This window comes from Aplidium turbinatum, chromosome 16, assembly GCF_918807975.1.
Source record: "Aplidium turbinatum chromosome 16, kaAplTurb1.1, whole genome shotgun sequence".
NCBI lineage: Eukaryota > Metazoa > Chordata > Ascidiacea > Aplousobranchia > Polyclinidae > Aplidium > Aplidium turbinatum.
Window position 1 is genome coordinate 11795304 of NC_137487.1, and position 19006 is coordinate 11814309.

The window sequence follows — 19006 nt, forward strand, 5'->3', positions numbered from 1 at the left end:
TTTTTTAACTTACGTTTGTGACATGATTTTTGTGTGTCAACGTTTAAGGTTTGGACCTATGAACCATTTTGTTTACACACACGGATGCCTTTGGGAAAATGACTTCGTGTGGTAATGAAAGAACACGAGAATGCAAGCCCAAGTCATTTCATTACGGTTTCGTTACTTACCTTTGATCCATATTTAAGCCTAGGTTTATTAGGCTTAGCCTTGTGTGAAAAATTTTATGAAGTGAAAATTTGTGAAGTGAAAATTTGTGAAAAATGTGTTGTGAAAAAATTTCTTGGCTAAGCATTGAACAAAACATAAGTATCCGCACCCACTGTCTCGCTGGTTGTTGTTGCTTTTTATTATTTGCAGAGGTTTCTCCATCCAAATAGGAACAATTTTCTGGCTCCTGCATTTGGAGCTGACATCACTTGCTTCCTCAACCGAGCTTTTCCAGTTGATGTCGACTGAGGGCCGAGTGACAAGAATTCTTCCACGACCTCCCAAAGGATCAAAGTTCTACACCGCTCTAGAGCACACATCGCTTTCCTATTGATCAGTGTTTGTTACATTACTTGATTCGGACAAGCCATTACACCACCAATTAGGCTATTTGTGTGCCTGATCCTAATCCTTTCTATGACTTTAGCATTTTTTCAATATAAATGGGAGACAATTAATTATCGCGATCACGCAATGTGAATCCAGAAAGACGATCGATTCGTCATTGAAATGCATTGTGCAAAAGCTTCGTTGGGAGGCTGTCTTCTAACAACGATTGTTCGTATATTAAATGAGGTATAAAAATGAAAGTTAACCCTTCAATAAACAGTAACATGTTCTTTTAATTGGATTTGATTTAGATTGTTTATCGTTTAAAATGAAGTTTTGGTGATGGTTTGCATTTGGTCAAGTTTAGGTGGCCACCAGATGGAGCTAGTAGTATTTTGGGACTTGGTATTAACTTAGTTGGTTAGATCTATGCTTGTGCTTTTCAACGATAGCAAATCTGTTGAAATTGAGCAAGAAATGAATAAATGGGAGACAATTAATTATCGTGATCACGCAGGGCGTGAACTGGAAGATGATCGATTCGCCATTGAAATGCATTGGGCAAAAGCTTCGTTGGGGGGCTGTCTTCGAACAACGATTGCGCGCATATTGAATAAGATATAAAAATGAAAGTTAGCACTTCAATAAACAGTAACATGTTCTTTTAATTGGTTGTCGTTTAATGTTTTTATCATTGCAAATAAACTTTTGATAATGGTTTGAATTTGGTCAAGTTTAGGTGGCCGCTAGATGGAGCTAGTAGTTTGGGACTTGGTATTGATTTAGTTGGTTAGATCCATGCTTGTGCTTTTCAACGATAGCAAATCTGTTGAAATTGAGTAAGAAATGAATAAATGGGAGACAATTAATTATCGTGAACATGCAGAGCGTGAACTGGAAGACGATCGATTCGCCATTGAAATGCATTGGGCAAAAGCTTCGTTGGGGGGCTGTCTTCGAACAACGATTGCACGCATATTGAATAAGATATAAAAATGAAAGTTAGCACTTCAATAACCAGTAACATGTTCTTTTAATTGGTTGTCGTTTAATGTTTTTATCATTGCAAATAAACTTTTGATAATGGTTTGAATTTGGTCAAGTTTAGGTAGCCACCAGATAAAGCTAGTAGTATTTTAGGACTTGGTATTAACTTAGTTGGTTAGATCTATGCTTGTGCTTTTCAACGATAGCAAATTTGTTAAAATTGAGCAAGAAATGAATAAATGGGAGACAATTAATTATCGTGATCACGCAGGGCGTGAACTGGAAGACGATCGATTCGCCATTGAAATGCATTGGGCAAAAGCTTCGTTGGGGGGCTGTCTTCGAACAACGATTGCTCATATATTAAATAAGGTATAAAAATGAAAGTTAGCCCTTCAATAAACAGTAACATGTTCTTTTAATTGGTTGTCGTTTAATGTTTTTATCATTGCAAATAAACTTTTGATAATGGTTTGAATTTGATCAAGTTTAGGTAGCCACCAGATGGAGCTAGTAGTATTTTGGGACTTGGTATTAATTTAGTTGGTTAGATCTATGCTTGTGCTTTTCAACAATAGCAAATTTGTTGAAATTGAGCAAGAAAGTTGTTATAACATTACTGATAAATCAACTCCGGGAATCAACTGTTAAATTTTTTCTGTCAAATTACATTCAATCGCACAATATTAACATATTTGTGAAGTGAACGCAACTACGGTACCTGATGATTGCAAATATGCACATTAACCTAAGTTCTGCTTAAAATTTGATATATATTCTACTGTGTTAAATGGGACATTCATGTTTTTCTTTATACCACACAAAATATGATGCATGCCATATACGTTTCAAAACAACTTTTCTTGTGTTGCTTTTATTTCAATACAAAGTGTTTGATTTTTATTTTACTAGAAGCTATATCTCTATTGTTGCTTTATGTCAGTGGAAAAGTGACAGGTGCATTTAAATCGTCATAAATTGTTATTTTGGGTTCAAACTTTGTAATGATAGGTTACCTAAATTTGATTTGTTAAATTTCATCTAAAAGAAAACAGTATTGACCTATTGTTATTCACTTGTACTTAATTATTTCTCCTTTCCATTCTATTTAATTTCCTTCTCAATTTATATGGTCACATAGAGCTGGTTTCCTGTAGCCTAACAAGTCGCACCAGAGTCAGTTAACCATTTCTTTTATGACAGAACAATATAACTTTTTTTAAGTAATAATGATCCACCAATCATTTTTGTGATACTGTACTGAAAATGTGTTTACTTGTACAGATTATTGGCTTGCACTCTGGTTGGTTGCACTAAACTTAAAACGCCCTTGCTACAACAAGAGTTTAGGCTACTGATTACAAAAGGATAATATTCTTTTTTCTATATTATTTTTAAACAGCCGAAAGAAAGTTTATATTTGAATAAAACCACAGGACTTCACTGGAGTAGTCTATTGCAGCAGCATATGACTTTTTTTCATTTTTACTGAACATCAGCCTATCTTGTTTCAACAGGATGCAACCTAGTTCGTACCCTCAACAGTTCGTACCCTGAAAAGATCGAGAAAAAAAATTGATAAAAGCCGAAGTTGCTGATCGCAGTTTCCGCAAACAAACAAAAACTCTTAGGATCATTACCGAAAATTTTAAAATGTTTGGGGAAACTCCGATCAATCCTAACCCTTTTAAAATACTGGAAATTTTAAAATGTTTGCGGAAACTGCGGAAAAACGGTTCTATTTTTTTCTCTCGATCTTTTCAGTTTGTTTGTTTGCGGAAACTCCGATCAGCGACTTCGGCTTTTTTTAATTTTTCCTCTTGATTGTTTCCTAACCCCTTTTAAAGTGTTTGCGGAAACTGCGATTAGCGACTTCGGCAAACTCTTAGAATCATTACCAGAAATTTTAAAATGTTTGCGGAAACTACGGAAAAACGGAAACTGCGATCAGCGACTTCGGCTTTGTTCTATTTTTTTCTCTTCATCTTTTCAGTTTGTTTGTTTGTTTGCGGAAACTCCGATCAGCAACTTTGGCTATTTTTAATTTTTTCTTCTCGAAATTTTCCTAACCCTAAAACCTAACCCTTTTAAAATGTTTGCTAAAACTGCGATCAGCGACTTCAGCAAACTCTTAGGATCACTACCCGGAAATTTAAAAATGTTTGCGGAAAAACGGAAACTCCAATCAGCGACTTTGGCTTTGTTCTATTTTTTTCTCTCGATCTTTTCAGTTTGTTTGTTTGCCGATCAGCAACTTCGGCTATTTTTAATATTTTTTTCTCGATCTTTTCCTAACCCTAACCCTTTTAAAATTTTTGCTAAAACTGCGATCAGGGACTTCGGCAAACTCTTAGGATCATTACTGGAAATTTTAAAATGTTTGCGGAAAAACAGAAACTCCAATCAGCGACTTCGGCTTTGTTCTATTTTTTTCTCTCGATCTTTTCAGTTTGTTTGTTTGCGGAAATTGCGATCAACGACTTCGGCTTTGTGCTATTTTTTCTCTTGATCTTTTTAGGGGAAAAATTTTAAAATGTTTGCGAAAACTGCGATCAGCGACTTCGGCTTTTTTTAATTTTTTTCTCTAGATCTTTTCAGGGTACGAACTAGGTTGCACTCGTTTCAACATAATTTACCGATGCTTGACATTTGTCACATTAAGAACAGGGAAGCAGCTGACTCGATGATTGATACAGTCTTTTGTTGCTTCCTGTCAGTTGTGGTATATACCGTAGACTGTTATGGTGCTACTTTATTCATATTGTGTATAATTATAACGTATTATTCCCGCAACAGACAAAATAAAATGATATGCGTTCTTCTGGCACAAACTAACCTAAACTATCACAAGATGTATAAGGTGATAATCTGCTTTTATCCCAACGTTTCGTCAATCAGTCAGACATGACTGATTTCTTTAGGGGGCTAGGTCAGGTAAAGTACCGTAGTGACTGACTACCTGTCTAGCATGGCAAAACACAGGACTATGTTGCTTTAAACCAACCAAGCATGTACAAAAATACAAAAAATGCAAACAGTCAACTTTTTTTGAATGTTTTGTTGGTTTACAGCAACATGGTCCAGTGTTTTGCTATGCTAGAGTCTAAACAGGTACCTAGTCACTACCTGGCCTAGCCCCCTCAGGAGGTCAGTCGTGTCTGATTGACGAAACGTAGGACTAAAAACAGATTATCACCTTAGCCTATACATCTTGTGATAGTTCAGCTTAGTTTGCACCAAATGCCTGGTGAACAGCCTCATTCAATTTTTAGACAAAATAAGAGTTTTCTCTTTCTCTCATCAACCTATCGAATGCTTTTTGATAGTTATAATCAGGGTTGATCTCTAAGTGGTCAAAACTGGGTTTTGACCACTAAGCGGTTTAAACCTGGTTTTAACCGGTCAAAACTAGGTTTAAACCGGTTAAAACTGATCAAAACCCTGACCTGACTGGTCAAAACCCTGTAATGAGTTGCTTGATTGTGTTCGCCAGAAAATCACTGAAAATGTGAGGGAGATGGTAGAAGGTGACGGAGGAGGGAGAAGGTGAGGGAGAAAGAAAAGATGAAATTGACTGGTGAATGAAGCATTTGAATATACTGGAAAGACTTGTTAATTCCAATTGTTCAATTGAGGTGTTCTACATAAAGTAGATAGGCATAAGGCATCACAACTGGTTCCTTTTCCGATAATCCTTTCTTGGCTTGACGTGTACTTTGCTTCAAAGAACGAATCATAAACTATCCTGTCTTTAATTTTTAAAGCATCTTAGAATATGCATTCGCATTGTTTTATTTTAACTGGATAAAATTTGATGCCAAATGTTTTTCATAAAAAAAAATTGTTGGAATAAATTCTTGTAGGCCTACTTCAGTTGGCTGTGCAAATTGTTCATCGTTCTACCAAGCATTTTTTGGTTCATCAGAAACTCATTTTTAGAATTTGAATTTTCTCAGTAATTAAAATAACCAACTGATTGAAATATCAAAAACAAACAGAGAAGTTGAATATTTTTTGTTCCAAATCCAGCATTTAGGTTATGTTGATCAAAACAAAATATAGTTGAACATCATTACTAATAACATGGAGGGTAATACTTTTAATTCAATTGAAAAGCAACTTGATTCATACACTAAAGGAGTTTTGACCAGCAATAGGTGGTCAAAACTGCCCGGTTTAAACCAGGTTTTAACCGGTTTTCACCAGGCGGTTTAAACCGCCCCGGTTTAAACCGATCAACCCTGGTTATAATAATTCAAGGGCATTCATTGTATGGAAGTTAAACAACTCTTAGGTTAGTTGGAAGTATTACTAATGGTTTATTTGGATCAAGTGCTATATCCGGTATTCAAAATCCTAATCCGAGGATTCCGAGCTTGACTGCCTGGCCAGGCAAAAACAAAAAAATCTAAAGAACAAAAACTTGAAGCCAAATTAATATCTACTTCTTATTAATATCTAGGCTACTGTATCGTTTTTTTTTTTTTTGTTATTCTTGCAAGATCTGGCGCGTTGCGTTCCGAAATGGCTTTGCCGTGGTAGGATTTCTTTCAGGGGTTTTCTTTGCCTACCTTGCTTTACGTGATGAGCTAACCTGCTAACGCATCAAGAGTGTTCCCTTCAAGTTCAAGACCATCAACACTTTTGATAACCCCCACCAAAGTCGATCAACATAGCAACTGTCTTTTTGTCTTGTTTTTTTTTTTGTTTTTTTTTTCTATTCATATAAAATCAGAGATGTAGGCTACGTATAGCCTACGCCGAAAATTCTACTTTCGTTTTTGTTTACGCTATAGCTTGCGGCCACATTTTTTTGGATAGTTTGCGCTTGAGGCTACGCCTTAAAGTTTTCGCCGGTTTTTAGCGCATAGCGTCAACGCATACTTTTTAATGCAGCCTATATTTTTTGCTACAACACGCCAATACCTTCCAGCGCTGCAGTTGAAAGAATGTTTTCAATGGGCAAAGACATATTGGAATTAAAACACAGCAAAAGGTCAGATCAACACTTTCAGATGCTTGTGTATCTTCGTGGAAATTCAAAATACAACTTGTTTGTTTCGAGTGGTTTATACCGTGTGCATGTTTGGCACCTAGCAAACAAAATTAGTTTACGCTAGTGTATGCGCTGACGTTGACGCATACGGCGTATGTTTTTTCGAACGTTTGCGTTTACGCTGACGACGTCAATATTTTGTGTATGCTCGTACATCACTGTATAAAATTCTCTAGCCTATATTTTATCTCTCTTTTTTAAATTTATAAAAATTGTATTAAGGTGTTGCGACCGTGCCATATTTTAAATTGATTGTCCTGCTTTGGTATCATGCACGCTGCTATAACGTTCGCGTTTTGTCGCTTCTATCTTTTTCTAGACCTCTGCTATGTTTTTCATATATTGTTTTTTCGTTATTATAGTCAGAAATAAAATCAAACTGAACTAAAATTAATCCGAAAAACACGAAAGCAATCGAAATGCCTCTGTCTATAGTTGTAACTTGTAATGATGCCTTATCAGTTCAGTTTCAGTTTAGCAAGCAGTTTATCAAGCAAGTTTATCAAGCAGTTTCAGTATCAAGCATTTTCTTTTAAATCATGAAAAAGAGTTTTAAAATATTGTGATTTTCACTTAGTATGGACTGTGAGGCTACACGTGCTTGAGAGGCTGCTGACCTTTTTGTTTTCACTTGCTAGATAAAAATAATCTGAACCAAAAACACTGAAATCTTTACGGGGAATTCCCTTTGATTCAAGCGCTTTTGATTCGAAAATGTTGTCTGATTTTTGATTCTCCACTTGCGTTAGCCTAGGTTAGTCAGGTTATATTGGCATCACAGCATCTTCCTTGGACAGTTAAATGATATCATGAGTTAACCAGCTTTTCGTATTTTTGGTTAGCAAACCTATAAAACGTTGAATGAGTAGCCTATGTGAAACTGTGACAATAAACTTGTAGGCTTTAGAAGGCTCTTACATTGGAGTTGGCTTGATTCATCTGGTTTGAGCTTTGTGCAATGTGCATACTATTGGTCAAAAGAGAGTTACTTTATTGATGGCACATAGGCTAACAGATTATGACATTAGTAGGCTAATGGGTAATCAGTTAGCCTATTTACCAAGTAGGACAAGTATAGGCTTTCCCATAGCCAAAACATAATTAATAGCTTTATGAGTCAGTCAGTCAGTCAGTTCATTTATTTGTCACAAACACAAACATGAAAAGAATACAAAGTATACAATAATTGGTTGTGTGTCATATGACGAGGAGACTGCGAAAAGACCAAACGGTCATCTAGTCAGCAGCCACCTCAAGCTAGGTGATGTAGGCCTAAATAACATATACGTATACAGTAAATACACAAACACATATACAAAAAATCAAGCATTTGGTGATACAGATACACATGTTTTCATTATGCAAAAAAGAAAAAAAAAAAAAAAAGCAAACAAACTAAGCAGGTTTACCATGCTGCTGAATGAATTAATTGTGAGTGGAGTTTAAGAGATATTAATCGACAATTTTAATCAGTAAAAAAAGATAAAAAGCAACATATATATATATACCAAAGAGATGAGCAAATAGAATAGAATAATGTAATTATATAGACAAAACAGTTATTATTCAACAGTGTCGTTTAAATCAAGAAGGTAGTTTTTAAAGTTTCTTTTAAAAGAAGTTGGAGAAAGACTTTTGAGATCACCTGGGACCTCATGCCACACTTTAGGACCCCTTATTAACATCTGCCTTTTACCTAATTCAGTACTCACCCTTGAAACAAAATAGTTACTGCTGGATGATTGGCGCGTATTGTGTGAGTGGCATTCAGATAGTCTGTGGAAGATATTACATTCCGTTTCTGGTAATAAATTTAAATGGACTCTGTGCATGTATTTTGCTATCTCCAGTTTATAAATTTCTTGTATATTTAACAGCTGTAGTTTTTGGAAGAGTTGCAATGTGTGAGCTGTATAGTTGCTGAATGTCATGGTTCTAACAACTCTTTTATGCAGCTTAAATAAATGATCCAGCGCATTGTCACAAGCTCCACCCCAGCTGGATATGCAGTATTGAAGATGAGAATATATAAGACTGTAATACACAGTCTTCAGTGTGTTAGTATCCACATAATTTCTAAGTTGAAGAATGGCCCAGGAGCCTCTAGCAAGTTTTTACAAACATTTTGAATGTGACATTTCCAGTTGAGAGAGTCATCAATTAATACACCAAGATATTTAATACACTTTTTTCTTTGCAATTTAATTCCGTTTATCGTAACGTGCATCCTTACATCGAGCTTTTGTTTAGTTAGTATCATGTACTCAGTTTTGTTGTAGTTAATGGAGAGCTTGTTCATTTTCATCCAGTTGTCAATTTTGATCAATTCTGTATTGACGTTTTGTTCTAGAGAAGAAAGATTTTTGTTGGACATAGTTAAATTGGTGTCATCCGCAAAAAGGCTCACTTGGAAAGAAGAAATGGAAGGAAGATCGTTTATGTAAATAATGAATAACAACGGTCCAAGAGTGGAACCCTGTGGAACACCACATGTTATACTGCGCAGACCTGATGCCATACCATTAATTATTGTGTATTGCTTTCTGTGTGTGAGATAACTTTCTAATAGTTTCAAAGGTAGTCCACGTATTCCATATCTTTGTAATTTCTTGATTAGGATATCATGATTTACTGTATCGAATGCTTTTGCAAGGTCAAGAAATATTGAACAAGTTATGTTTTTTTTATCTATATTTGAAATAAATTCATCGTATATGTGAGAGACAGCGAGTGAGGTAGAATGACCACTCCTGAAACCATGTTGACATGAAGTCAGAAGATCTGATTTGTCAAAATAACTGTAAATCCGTTCATAAAGGCATTTTTCAAATATTTTAGAAATTGGGATGGCAGGGATGGCGAACCTTTTTTAGTGCATGGGTCACAAAAGAGACCTTAATCCTTGAAAAAGCAAAAGTGGGTCATACATTTAATTACGTCTTAATGCGAAACTTGCTGCTGCATCTTCTCTGCAAGTCTTATTATCCTTGTTTGGTAATCCGTAGTTTTTAGCTTCACACATGCAGCACTCATATCTGAGCTGAGACGATTCCATGTGCTTGATTGTATAAAATTCATGTGCGAAAATAAAGATTCGCACGAATATGAAGAACCAAACAACGTTAACAGAGCTACCGCAAATTTTTTCATAGTTTCAAACGATTTTGGCAGGAAGTTCCACTCTGTAAAAAATATAATTTCAGCATTATTTTCAACAGCAGGAAAGTCACAACCATCCATATCCGTTTTCATTTCAATTTTTTGTAGGAGCTGATTTAAGTCTACAAATTTTGTTTTCCAAACTGCACTTTCTTGAAAGTCTATCATTTCAATTTGCAAGTTGTAAAGACGAAGCCATTCGAAGTTTGATAATTCAAGATTTTCAAATTGAATTGCATGTGGGAAAAGAATGAACTGCAATGTAGTATCTAGCTTTCGGAACTGGGTAAACCTTTCTGACATTACATTTTTGGCCTCTTTCGTCAGTAAAACATACGGTACCGGTACTTGTTGAGTGCAGTTTGCTTTTGTTAATAAGTTAAATTGGTGCGGGTAAAGTGCTTCTACAACTGAGGAAAATATTTCAGCTGACCTTGTTCAAGGTCTACAGAAAAAATAGTGAGTTTCTTCTCAAATGCTTTAATGTGCCCAAACATGGATAGTACAATATTTCCACAGCCTTGCAATTTAGTACCGGTATTTAACTTATTGTAATGCATTGTGAAATCAGCGAAAAAATGTAAATCATTCAACCACGTACTTTCGCTTAAATCTGGATATTTTTGATTTTTTTCAGCTAAAAAAAGTTGTATATACTTCTTCCAACAATTCAACAAATCGCTGTAAAACATTATCACAACTTAAGTTGTGTCAGACTGCTATATGGCAATTCGGTACGGTACTAGATTAAAATAGGGTGAGGCCTTATCGCAAATATTTAGTGAAACATTTATTCTTTGCTGAAATATTTGTTTAAATTTCATTACTTTAAAAAAGACAAGTGGGTCACTGAAAATCTGTGATGGGTCACTTTGTGCGCGGGTCAGTGGTTCGCCATCCCTGCTTTATGAAATGCAAGTTATGATGTCAACAAATGGAACTTTTGCTGAATGTTCTTGTCTACTCATAGAGCAGCTTTATTAACCACTTAGCAATGTTCAGTTCAAAGAAAATTGTCACAACTTACAGGGTTCGACCTTAACTTTTTTTCGCACTGGCTAACCGGACCAGTGGCTAACCATTTGCACTGGTCCGCACAAGATCGCACTGGTCCGTCCCGTTTACTGATGAAAACAAGATTGTCATGGGAAGCACGAGGCCAACCCAGGGAAAACCACCTTAAAACGACAATAATGAATGGTGGCAATAATATGGAAATATATACAATGGCAATAACAGTAACAACAGTTTATCTAGGCACGGAATGGCCCGTTTCGGTGAGTCCGATTCGGTGAGTCCGATTCGGTTAGTCCGATTCGGTGAGTCCGATTCGGTTAGTCCGATTCGATGAGTCCGATCCCTTAACGGGGGGTTTTTTCAATTTTTTTTTTAAATTATCGGGTACCGTAGTCTAATTATCATTGCCGTTTTAGGGTTAGGGGTTAAGGTTAGGGGTTAGAAGTTAGGAACTCACCGAATCAGACTCACCGAATCGGACTCACCGAATCGGACTCACCGAATCGGACTCACCAAATAGTAGCAGACCCATCTAGGCAAGACATTCAATCTACGTTGAGTCTTCAATCTACATGGGGCTCTTCTTCAATTTCTGAATCCGATGATTGGTTATATTATAATCGGAGTCTGATGACTGGACGATCACGGGGTCATAATCGGAATCCGATGTGTGTTTGTCTGGCCTTGTATTAAGTTAATTTGATGCCTCATCACTCACATGCTCTCTAGCACAATCTTAACTTTTTTATGCATCAAATCTCTTGAGAGTACTGTACTAGGCTATCAGAGCTCACGTGTTGTTGCGATTACTCTTTTTCTTACGATTTAACAGTGTCACGTTATGTTGCAATTGCTTTTTTCTTAACACCCACAGATCACGTGTTTTGTTGTTTGAAGAGAAGTGCAAACGAGAACCACGCACTCTAAACGATCAAACGACATAATACAATGATATTTTCATACTGGACAGTCGGACCAGTGTGAAACGATTCGTACTGGTCCACGGGGAACTTGCACTAGACATTGGCCAGAGGACCAGTGCTAAGATCGAACCCTGACTTATTTACAGAATTGCTGATTTTTCTGCATTGTTTTCTGTCATTTTAACCGTATTATTACAGAATTACACACTCTACAGTTTAAAGCTTATTAGCCTACACAGTTTATTTTATTTTTTTACTCCATTTCTTGTTAATTCTTAATAATAGGCTATAATTAGCCTAATTTTGGGGATTTTGATGCATTAAATGTGATGTTTTCAATTAAAGGATGCTTTTATTACCCTAGTTTGTCAATATTTTTGTTTATTTAAATTCAAGAATGCGCCTACTTTTGAAAGTGTCAGCTTTTTTCGCAATTTTTGCACTTTTTCTTGGATATTGTATTCATTATCCAATTTCTGTGACTATTCCTGATCGAATGCATTTTCAACTATTAGTGAATGTGTTAGCGGCATCAGAAACAACAGTAAGTAAACGCTAAATCTTACTGGTATTGTATGTAAGCTAAATTGACAATGTATAAAATCTATAATTTAAAATTTAAAGTGTGACTAAAGGTGTTATTGGTAGGCTATTGTAATGGTGTGTTTAGATTTTAAAACTACAATCTTTATATTCTTAAAAACAGTTAGCTATCGGTAACCTAAAAACTATCTGACATAAGAAATAAAAATTATTCTAGACTCTATTTTATTGCCAGGCCACTTATAATGGATTGTTATAACAGGCCAGTGTTTCTGAGTGGCTTGGATTCAACCGATGGTGGTCATACCCTGGAAACCTCCCACTTTCATTTCCCTATTCTCATTCAGATGAGATACAGATTAAATACATGAATTTTGCTGGTGTTGATTCTGTCATTGTGATACCAAAAGGTATTTCTTAGAAGTTTGATTTAATATAAATGTTATCGTAGTTAGGGTGCAATGAAGTTGACGAACTGCTTCTGCTCATGTCACAATAGCTTCTGCACCACTTTCTAATTGAATGCAGACTATCAGTTTATGTTTAGTCTACATAATCAACTTAAAAACATTTAGATTCAATCTCTAATGACAGACTTACATTGTAAATAAACTTATACTCTTTGCTCATACATAAGATAGGCTGCATGAGCTACATTGTATCAAATAAAAGCCTAACAGGAACAATGCAGTGAGCATATACAGCAAATTGTGTTCTACATATTACCCAATTATGCAATAGGCCTATCAAATTGCTGTCAGAAAATGCTTCTTTGTGAAAAAGTATAGCAATTTTGTAGGCCTAAATTGCTTTCCATCATGAATATTTATGAGACCAAAACAATGTTTCTGATACAAACTTCCATTTTGAGCATGAATGAACAAGAATGTGTGATATTAAAACTAAAAGGTGTAAATCAGGCAACAACCGAATATCTTCTGTATAATACAGTATTAAGTATTTATCGGCAGCAGTGGCCGAGTGGTTAGCGCGTTGGGCTCGCAGTCGAGAACCTGCATGTTCGACTCCAGCCACCCGCACTTGCTGTTGTTTCTCTGGGCAAGAAACTTTACAATAATTGCCCCTACCCAGTGATCGATTTCGAGTAATGGGTAGTACCAAATTTAAGTCATAAGTAGAGTAGATAACCGGAAACAGACATTGCAGTCGGCTGCAGCGTGGGTCAGGTGTACGTCGGAAGGCGTACACCGATGCATAGCGCTCAAGTTCGCTTTCCCGCAATGCAGGATAAAGATAATAAAACAAAAAAAAAATTTTTTAGGTGTAACTTAAGCAGCCAAAACAGAGATTAAGCTGTAGGTGTAAACATGAGTTAAATAGGCTACATGAGCATTGAGCAATTGAACATAGGCTAACACTAACAGCAGTAACAGCACAAACATCATGACCATAATTGTTTGCAAAAATGAACTTTTTAAATTACTAGCGTGTTTAAGGTCTTTAAATCTTTTCAAACCAAACCATAAAAAATTCTAATTATTGTGTTTCAGCTTTTACTGAACGAAAAAACCCTGGACCTGCAATGGTCTTTTACCATGGAGGAGGTTGGGTGTTTGGAAACTTAAGTGAGTGGCGTCAATGTATTCTGTGCTGTACTTCTTGTGTTATATCATTCTGTTCATGATCATTTATGAGCAAAAACAATCATGGTAGGTTAGTTAGAAATACTTTATTAGCAAAGCCATTGCTTCTAGTATGTATTTGCAGACACCCATATGCGTCTTCTGATACAAGCAGCTGAAGAAACTGGACTTCTAGTATTTTCTCCGGAGTATGTTAGTTATATTCGATTTTGCTTCAGTTATCCCATACTTCAATTAATAGTAAACGTAAAAGTGCATTTTTAATCAATGCTTGTGCACGCTTTTGTAACATCCTCCTTAAAACCTCAAAAGCTTATTACCTGTTCGTGTTTATTTCCTACTCCCAATAGACACTGTCAATAACATTGTCTGAAATAATTTTGTGGTTCAAGGGCTATATCCATTTGTATATATATTATATTTACGTGAAACTGATTGCATTGGATATGCAAGACTCCAGGCAAACTATTTGTGAGACAATTGAGCATGACCTTTCTCATCGACAGAGGTCATTTGCATCAGCTCTAACTTCAAGCATGAGGAATCCAGCTAAGCAAAAATGAACTGTTACGTCACTGTGGCAAGCTATTATGTTTTTTAGATATAGAAGAGCTCCTCAATACCCTTTCCCTATTCCTTATGAAGATTGCTTAAACAGCACCTTGAACTTCATGAAACGTGGGAAGGAATTTCATGTTGATCCAGATAAGTTGGTTCTTGCTGGAGACAGTGCTGGTGTGTTTCTTTTTTGTTGAATCCAAATTACATGCTAGCAATTTGTTGAGTCTGCCATGTAAGCACCGCAAAGAGTCCAGACGCAAGAAATGGAAACAAACAATCTCACGCCCTTTCTACAGATTGCAAACGCGTTATTCACAGAGTTTGTTTGTATGTCGTATCCACGCTTACGCTCGGTAGTTAAAGACCTAGATTAAATGGACGGGAAGGCAGGAAAGCCAATCTTCATGTCCATATTCAGGCATGCCAAGTGTCTTGCCAAATGCTCTTGAGCGGTGTCGCACCGGCGACTTTTCGAACTCCAATCTAGGGTACTTACCACTCAGATATGCAGTCGACACTGGCTGAGTCATCACCATTGTTGTTTGATGCCAAACCGTTTCTTGTGTGTCTTGATGTGCAGCTTTTGTTACATTTTTTCAGGTGGAAATTTAGCGATGGCAGTCACCCTTGAGCTATTAAGACGGAAAAAGAAAAACCCTTCAATCCATACCCCTTCCATGATTTCCCTCATATATCCTATTCTACAAATGGGAAATTTTCGTCTGCCAAGTCAGCAACAAAATCATCAATTTGCCTTTTCCAAAACCCTTATTCCCAAGTTTTGGTTAGCTTACATTGGGTAAGTCTTTTTACCCTGGTCCTTTGTTTCAATTTACCCCATTCTTTGTGTGAGTGAGTTGTCAGTTTGCTAAGATTACCGTACTTTACAGTAGTCTATATTTTTAGAGTTAAGCTTATTTCTTGTAAAAACGCCGCAATCATGAACAGAAATAAGCTTAATCTACGCAAAACGCAAGAATTAGCCTGACCGTGAGTCACGTTTGTTGCTCATTGTTAATCTTCTTGTTAGCGCGAAGATGCAAGCCAGTGCTGAAATTTATAGACTAGTATTTTCTTAAGATATTAATTGTTTGTTTGTTTGTTTTATTATCTTTATCCTGCATTGCGGAAAGCGGACTTGAGCGCTATGCATCGGTGTACGCCTTCCGACGTACACCTGACCCACGCTGCAGCCGACGGCAATGTCTGTTTCCGGTTGTCTACTCTACTTATAACTTAAATTTGGTACTACCCGTTACTCGAAATCGATCACTGGGTAGAGGCAATTATCGTATAGTTTCTCGCCCAGAGAAACAACAGCAAGTGCGGTGGCTGGAGTCGAACATGCAGGCTCTCGACTGCGAGCCCAACGCGCTAACCACTCGGCCACTGCTGCCGATTAATCCGCATCCTCAGAGCATTTTTGATATTTGGTCATCGCTGCATTGCTATATTAGAGTGACTAGACAATGACTCAAAAAACTTGATCGCTGAGCACACTTTTTTGCTGAAGTTAAAGAAACTAAATTATACTAAATTGCGTGTAATTTCTGGGTTTTATCGTGTTATGGTTCAAGAAAATCACCTTTGTACCAAAACTTTCAAATCTTGTTAGTTTGGCATGGAATAAAGTTACTTGTTTGCAGCCTCAACGACCGTTTGGATTTGGCTGAGGTAATTGCTGAAAACGGCCATATCAACCATGCCGACGTTAAACTTGTTGAAAATTTGAAAGGGATCGGTGGCGAAGCTGTTCCGGAAAAGTAAGCAAAGTGAAGTGAGAAACAAGGTTTACAGTAGCAGCTCAAAATTCATTTGAAACGAAAGATGTTTTCAAATAACACGCGTTTTTTTCACATAGCCTACGCCTTATGTCCACGAAAAATTGCTTTATGCAGCTATGCGTTTTCTTCATGCATGGCATTAAACGCTGCATAATATTTAAATTATAATGAAAAGTTATACAAGTAGTAGCCTATTTGATATCTTATACAACTCTAATGGAATCCTGAATATATTGTTTCAACGCATGGTTTCTTCTCGTGCTGTTTCAGGTATAAAGTTAGAGGCTACAATTCTACTTTGGCTTCACTGACGTCATTACAAAAAGCCAAGTTGAACAAGAGAGTTTTATCTCGGATGCAAAACAGCTTATTAGATCCTAGAATAGCTCCACTGATGATTAGTGATGATGAACTTTCTGGTTTGCCTAGAACCCACATTTTAGTTTGCGAGTACGATGCAATACGAGATGATGGGGTAAGTCGAGTATAGGTTTTGTTGAACTTGATTGTCGTGTACAAGGTTTATGAAAGTGGTCCGAATTGTAGCCTATGTAGACACCATATAGTTTCAACGACGTAAAAATTCTAAGAGTAACAAAGAAGGATTGTAGGATCAAGCGCTGTTCTTGATCTGCCGCTGTGGTGAGTAGATGAACAGATGTTACACATTGTGTCATCAACATTGTTCTTATTGTAGAGATTTTCCGTCAAGCGTAGGCATTATGAGATTGTTGGCAAGGGTTTTGTGGGGTGCAGGAAGGCCTATATTAAGCTTATGTGGTCTACAGCAGTATAAATAGAGTGGCCTAGTATTAAATAGTGCATTTAGATTATTTGTACTTCACTAAGCATGTATGCAATAGTAGGCTACAGTATAGTATCATTCATAAAACATGCATATAGATGACTAAAGCTCACACACTACATTGGAAGGCGCATGTCTCCTACATCATACAGGCCATTATAGCCTACTAGCACACAATGTTGTTTACAAATTTTAGGAGATGCTTATATCTACGATATTATTTTTGTTAGGTGATACTTCATGAAAGACTTAAACGTCTCAACAAAGCAGTTACCTTCCAGTATTTACCTGATAGTCTTCATGCAACAGCTACTGTTGGCTCTTTTTTTCCTGGTACTTACTATGGGAAGCAAAATAATATTTTATTTGAATACGTGAGAAAGTATTTTATGCAATGACGGTTTTTATGTTGACAACGTTGTACTCAATCGACACTGTACTTTGTAATGTTTTCATGTCTGTTTTGTAACTTATTGTACACGTCTTCGATTTAATTGAAAAACCATCATATACTGACCAGCAAATTAGTCTCATTGTATTGATTCACTGTTTGTAGATTACAAAAATATAGGACTAATTTTCTGAGTGAGTGAGCTATAGCTTACGCGGGTTTGGCTGTCGTCAAGGTTTTGAGCTGAGAATAGGCTATAGCCTAAACACTATTTTTTTGCCAACTTGAAAACTTCCAAACTAAACCAAACAGTTTAACCGCGGTAGGCCTAAATAGAATGAATCAAAATTCATTGAGCCCTAAGTGCAAATGGCGTTGTTTTCTTTGTGAACTTTCAGTTTTTTTTTGCTTTTCAGAATTTAAATCAATTTTAACATATATCTCATGCTGTTTAGCAACCTAAGTCCCATAACACATCATGGTGGAACTTTACGTCAAAGTCCAGAAAAGAAAGATTGTTTTTATATTAAAACGAATTTGTGTTAGTTTCTAAGTTAAATTTTAAGCGTACGGGAATAAATACTAAACTAATAACAAGCTCTTTCTGGTAAAGGTGTAGCCTAGGCTGAAGGAAAATCAAAAAGTGTAAAAATATTTTAACTTAAAAGCAGTGGTGCCGAAGTTAGGTGAGGATTTGGGGGGGGGATAAATCAACGTTTATCAAATTTTAGATGATTTTAAACATCGGGGGGATGCATATTTTTGTAGCCTACACAATTGTAGTGGTACCGGTATTAATTAAGTTTATTAAAGGGATACTAAAGGAAAAACCTGACTTGGCGATTGTACACGTTCTTTGCGTTTAACATGCTACCATAAAACGATTTTCAATAAAATTTTGCCCCATTGCGGTCTGATCAGCATTCTACGCGTGCTTTTGTCAGAGCTTTTAAAACGGGAATGGGCGTGAGCAGCGAAGCGTGCGACTGTACAAGTCTACGTCACTCTTGACTAGCAATAAGCTGATCGGGCAATAGTTGTTACTGCGGGCGACTTAACTGTAGGCTATGTATGTATGTAGCCTACATCAAAACATCAGATTTCAACATCAAAACATCAGACAGTTTGCTCAAAACATCAGATGTGGTAGCGTGGCTTTTGTTATTGCTGTCGATAGTGACGTATTCTCTATCAGTGTTTTTACTTTATGGTCATTTTGAAAAAATTAACAATAAATTAAACTCTGGACCTTGCCAGTGCCATTGAAAACAAATTTTTTTTTAAATGTGTTCTTACATGTTCAGTTTACGCATTTTAATGCTTAATTCCCGTTTGAAAATTTCCTTTAGTATGCCTTCAAACAATCACCGGACCTCGGTAAATTAGCTATTATAACAGCATAATATAGAGATAAGAAATCATGGAGATAAAAGTGCTATTAGTGCTCTTGTGAATGACTGTTGTAAGATCAAAAAACAAGCAAAGAAAAGTTGGTACCTCCGGCGGAATTCGAACGAATCTATGACCTTCCAATGAATACCGGTAGGCTACTTAGTTTTTCCAAAAAAAAAACAGAATTTATGCTTTTCTTCTTGTCCTCGCTTTGACTAGAATCACTACACTTGGTGCACTATAG

General features: G+C 36.4%; 1 protein-coding gene across 1 annotated transcript; it reads left to right on the forward strand.

Annotated features, from left to right (window-relative positions):
- The first annotated feature begins 12030 nt into the window (after window positions 1-12030).
- On the forward strand, window positions 12031-17961 carry LOC145785603 (arylacetamide deacetylase-like). The gene is made up of 9 exons (XM_082597275.1): window positions 12031-12226; window positions 12488-12635; window positions 13737-13811; window positions 13954-14017; window positions 14431-14564; window positions 14991-15189; window positions 16037-16153; window positions 16445-16649; window positions 17210-17961. Exons 1-9 carry the CDS (start codon window positions 12080-12082, stop codon window positions 17375-17377), a joined length of 1257 nt encoding a protein of 418 aa, XP_082453401.1. The 5' UTR covers window positions 12031-12079; the 3' UTR covers window positions 17378-17961.
- The last annotated feature ends 1045 nt before the right edge of the window (window positions 17962-19006 follow it).

What these genes read in the sequence shown, in the direction of transcription:
- LOC145785603 (XM_082597275.1), top strand. Translation starts at nt 12,080, where the DNA reads ATGCGCCTACTTTTGAAAGTGTCAGCTTTTTTCGCAATTTTTGCACTT. An exon ending in TAGCGGCATCAGAAACAACA is followed by an intron (nt 12,227 to 12,487) that starts GTAAGTAAACGC and finishes TTGTTATAACAG; the next exon opens with GCCAGTGTTTCTGAGTGGCT. An exon ending in TCTTGCTGGAGACAGTGCTG is followed by an intron (nt 14,565 to 14,990) that starts GTGTGTTTCTTT and finishes ACATTTTTTCAG; the next exon opens with GTGGAAATTTAGCGATGGCA.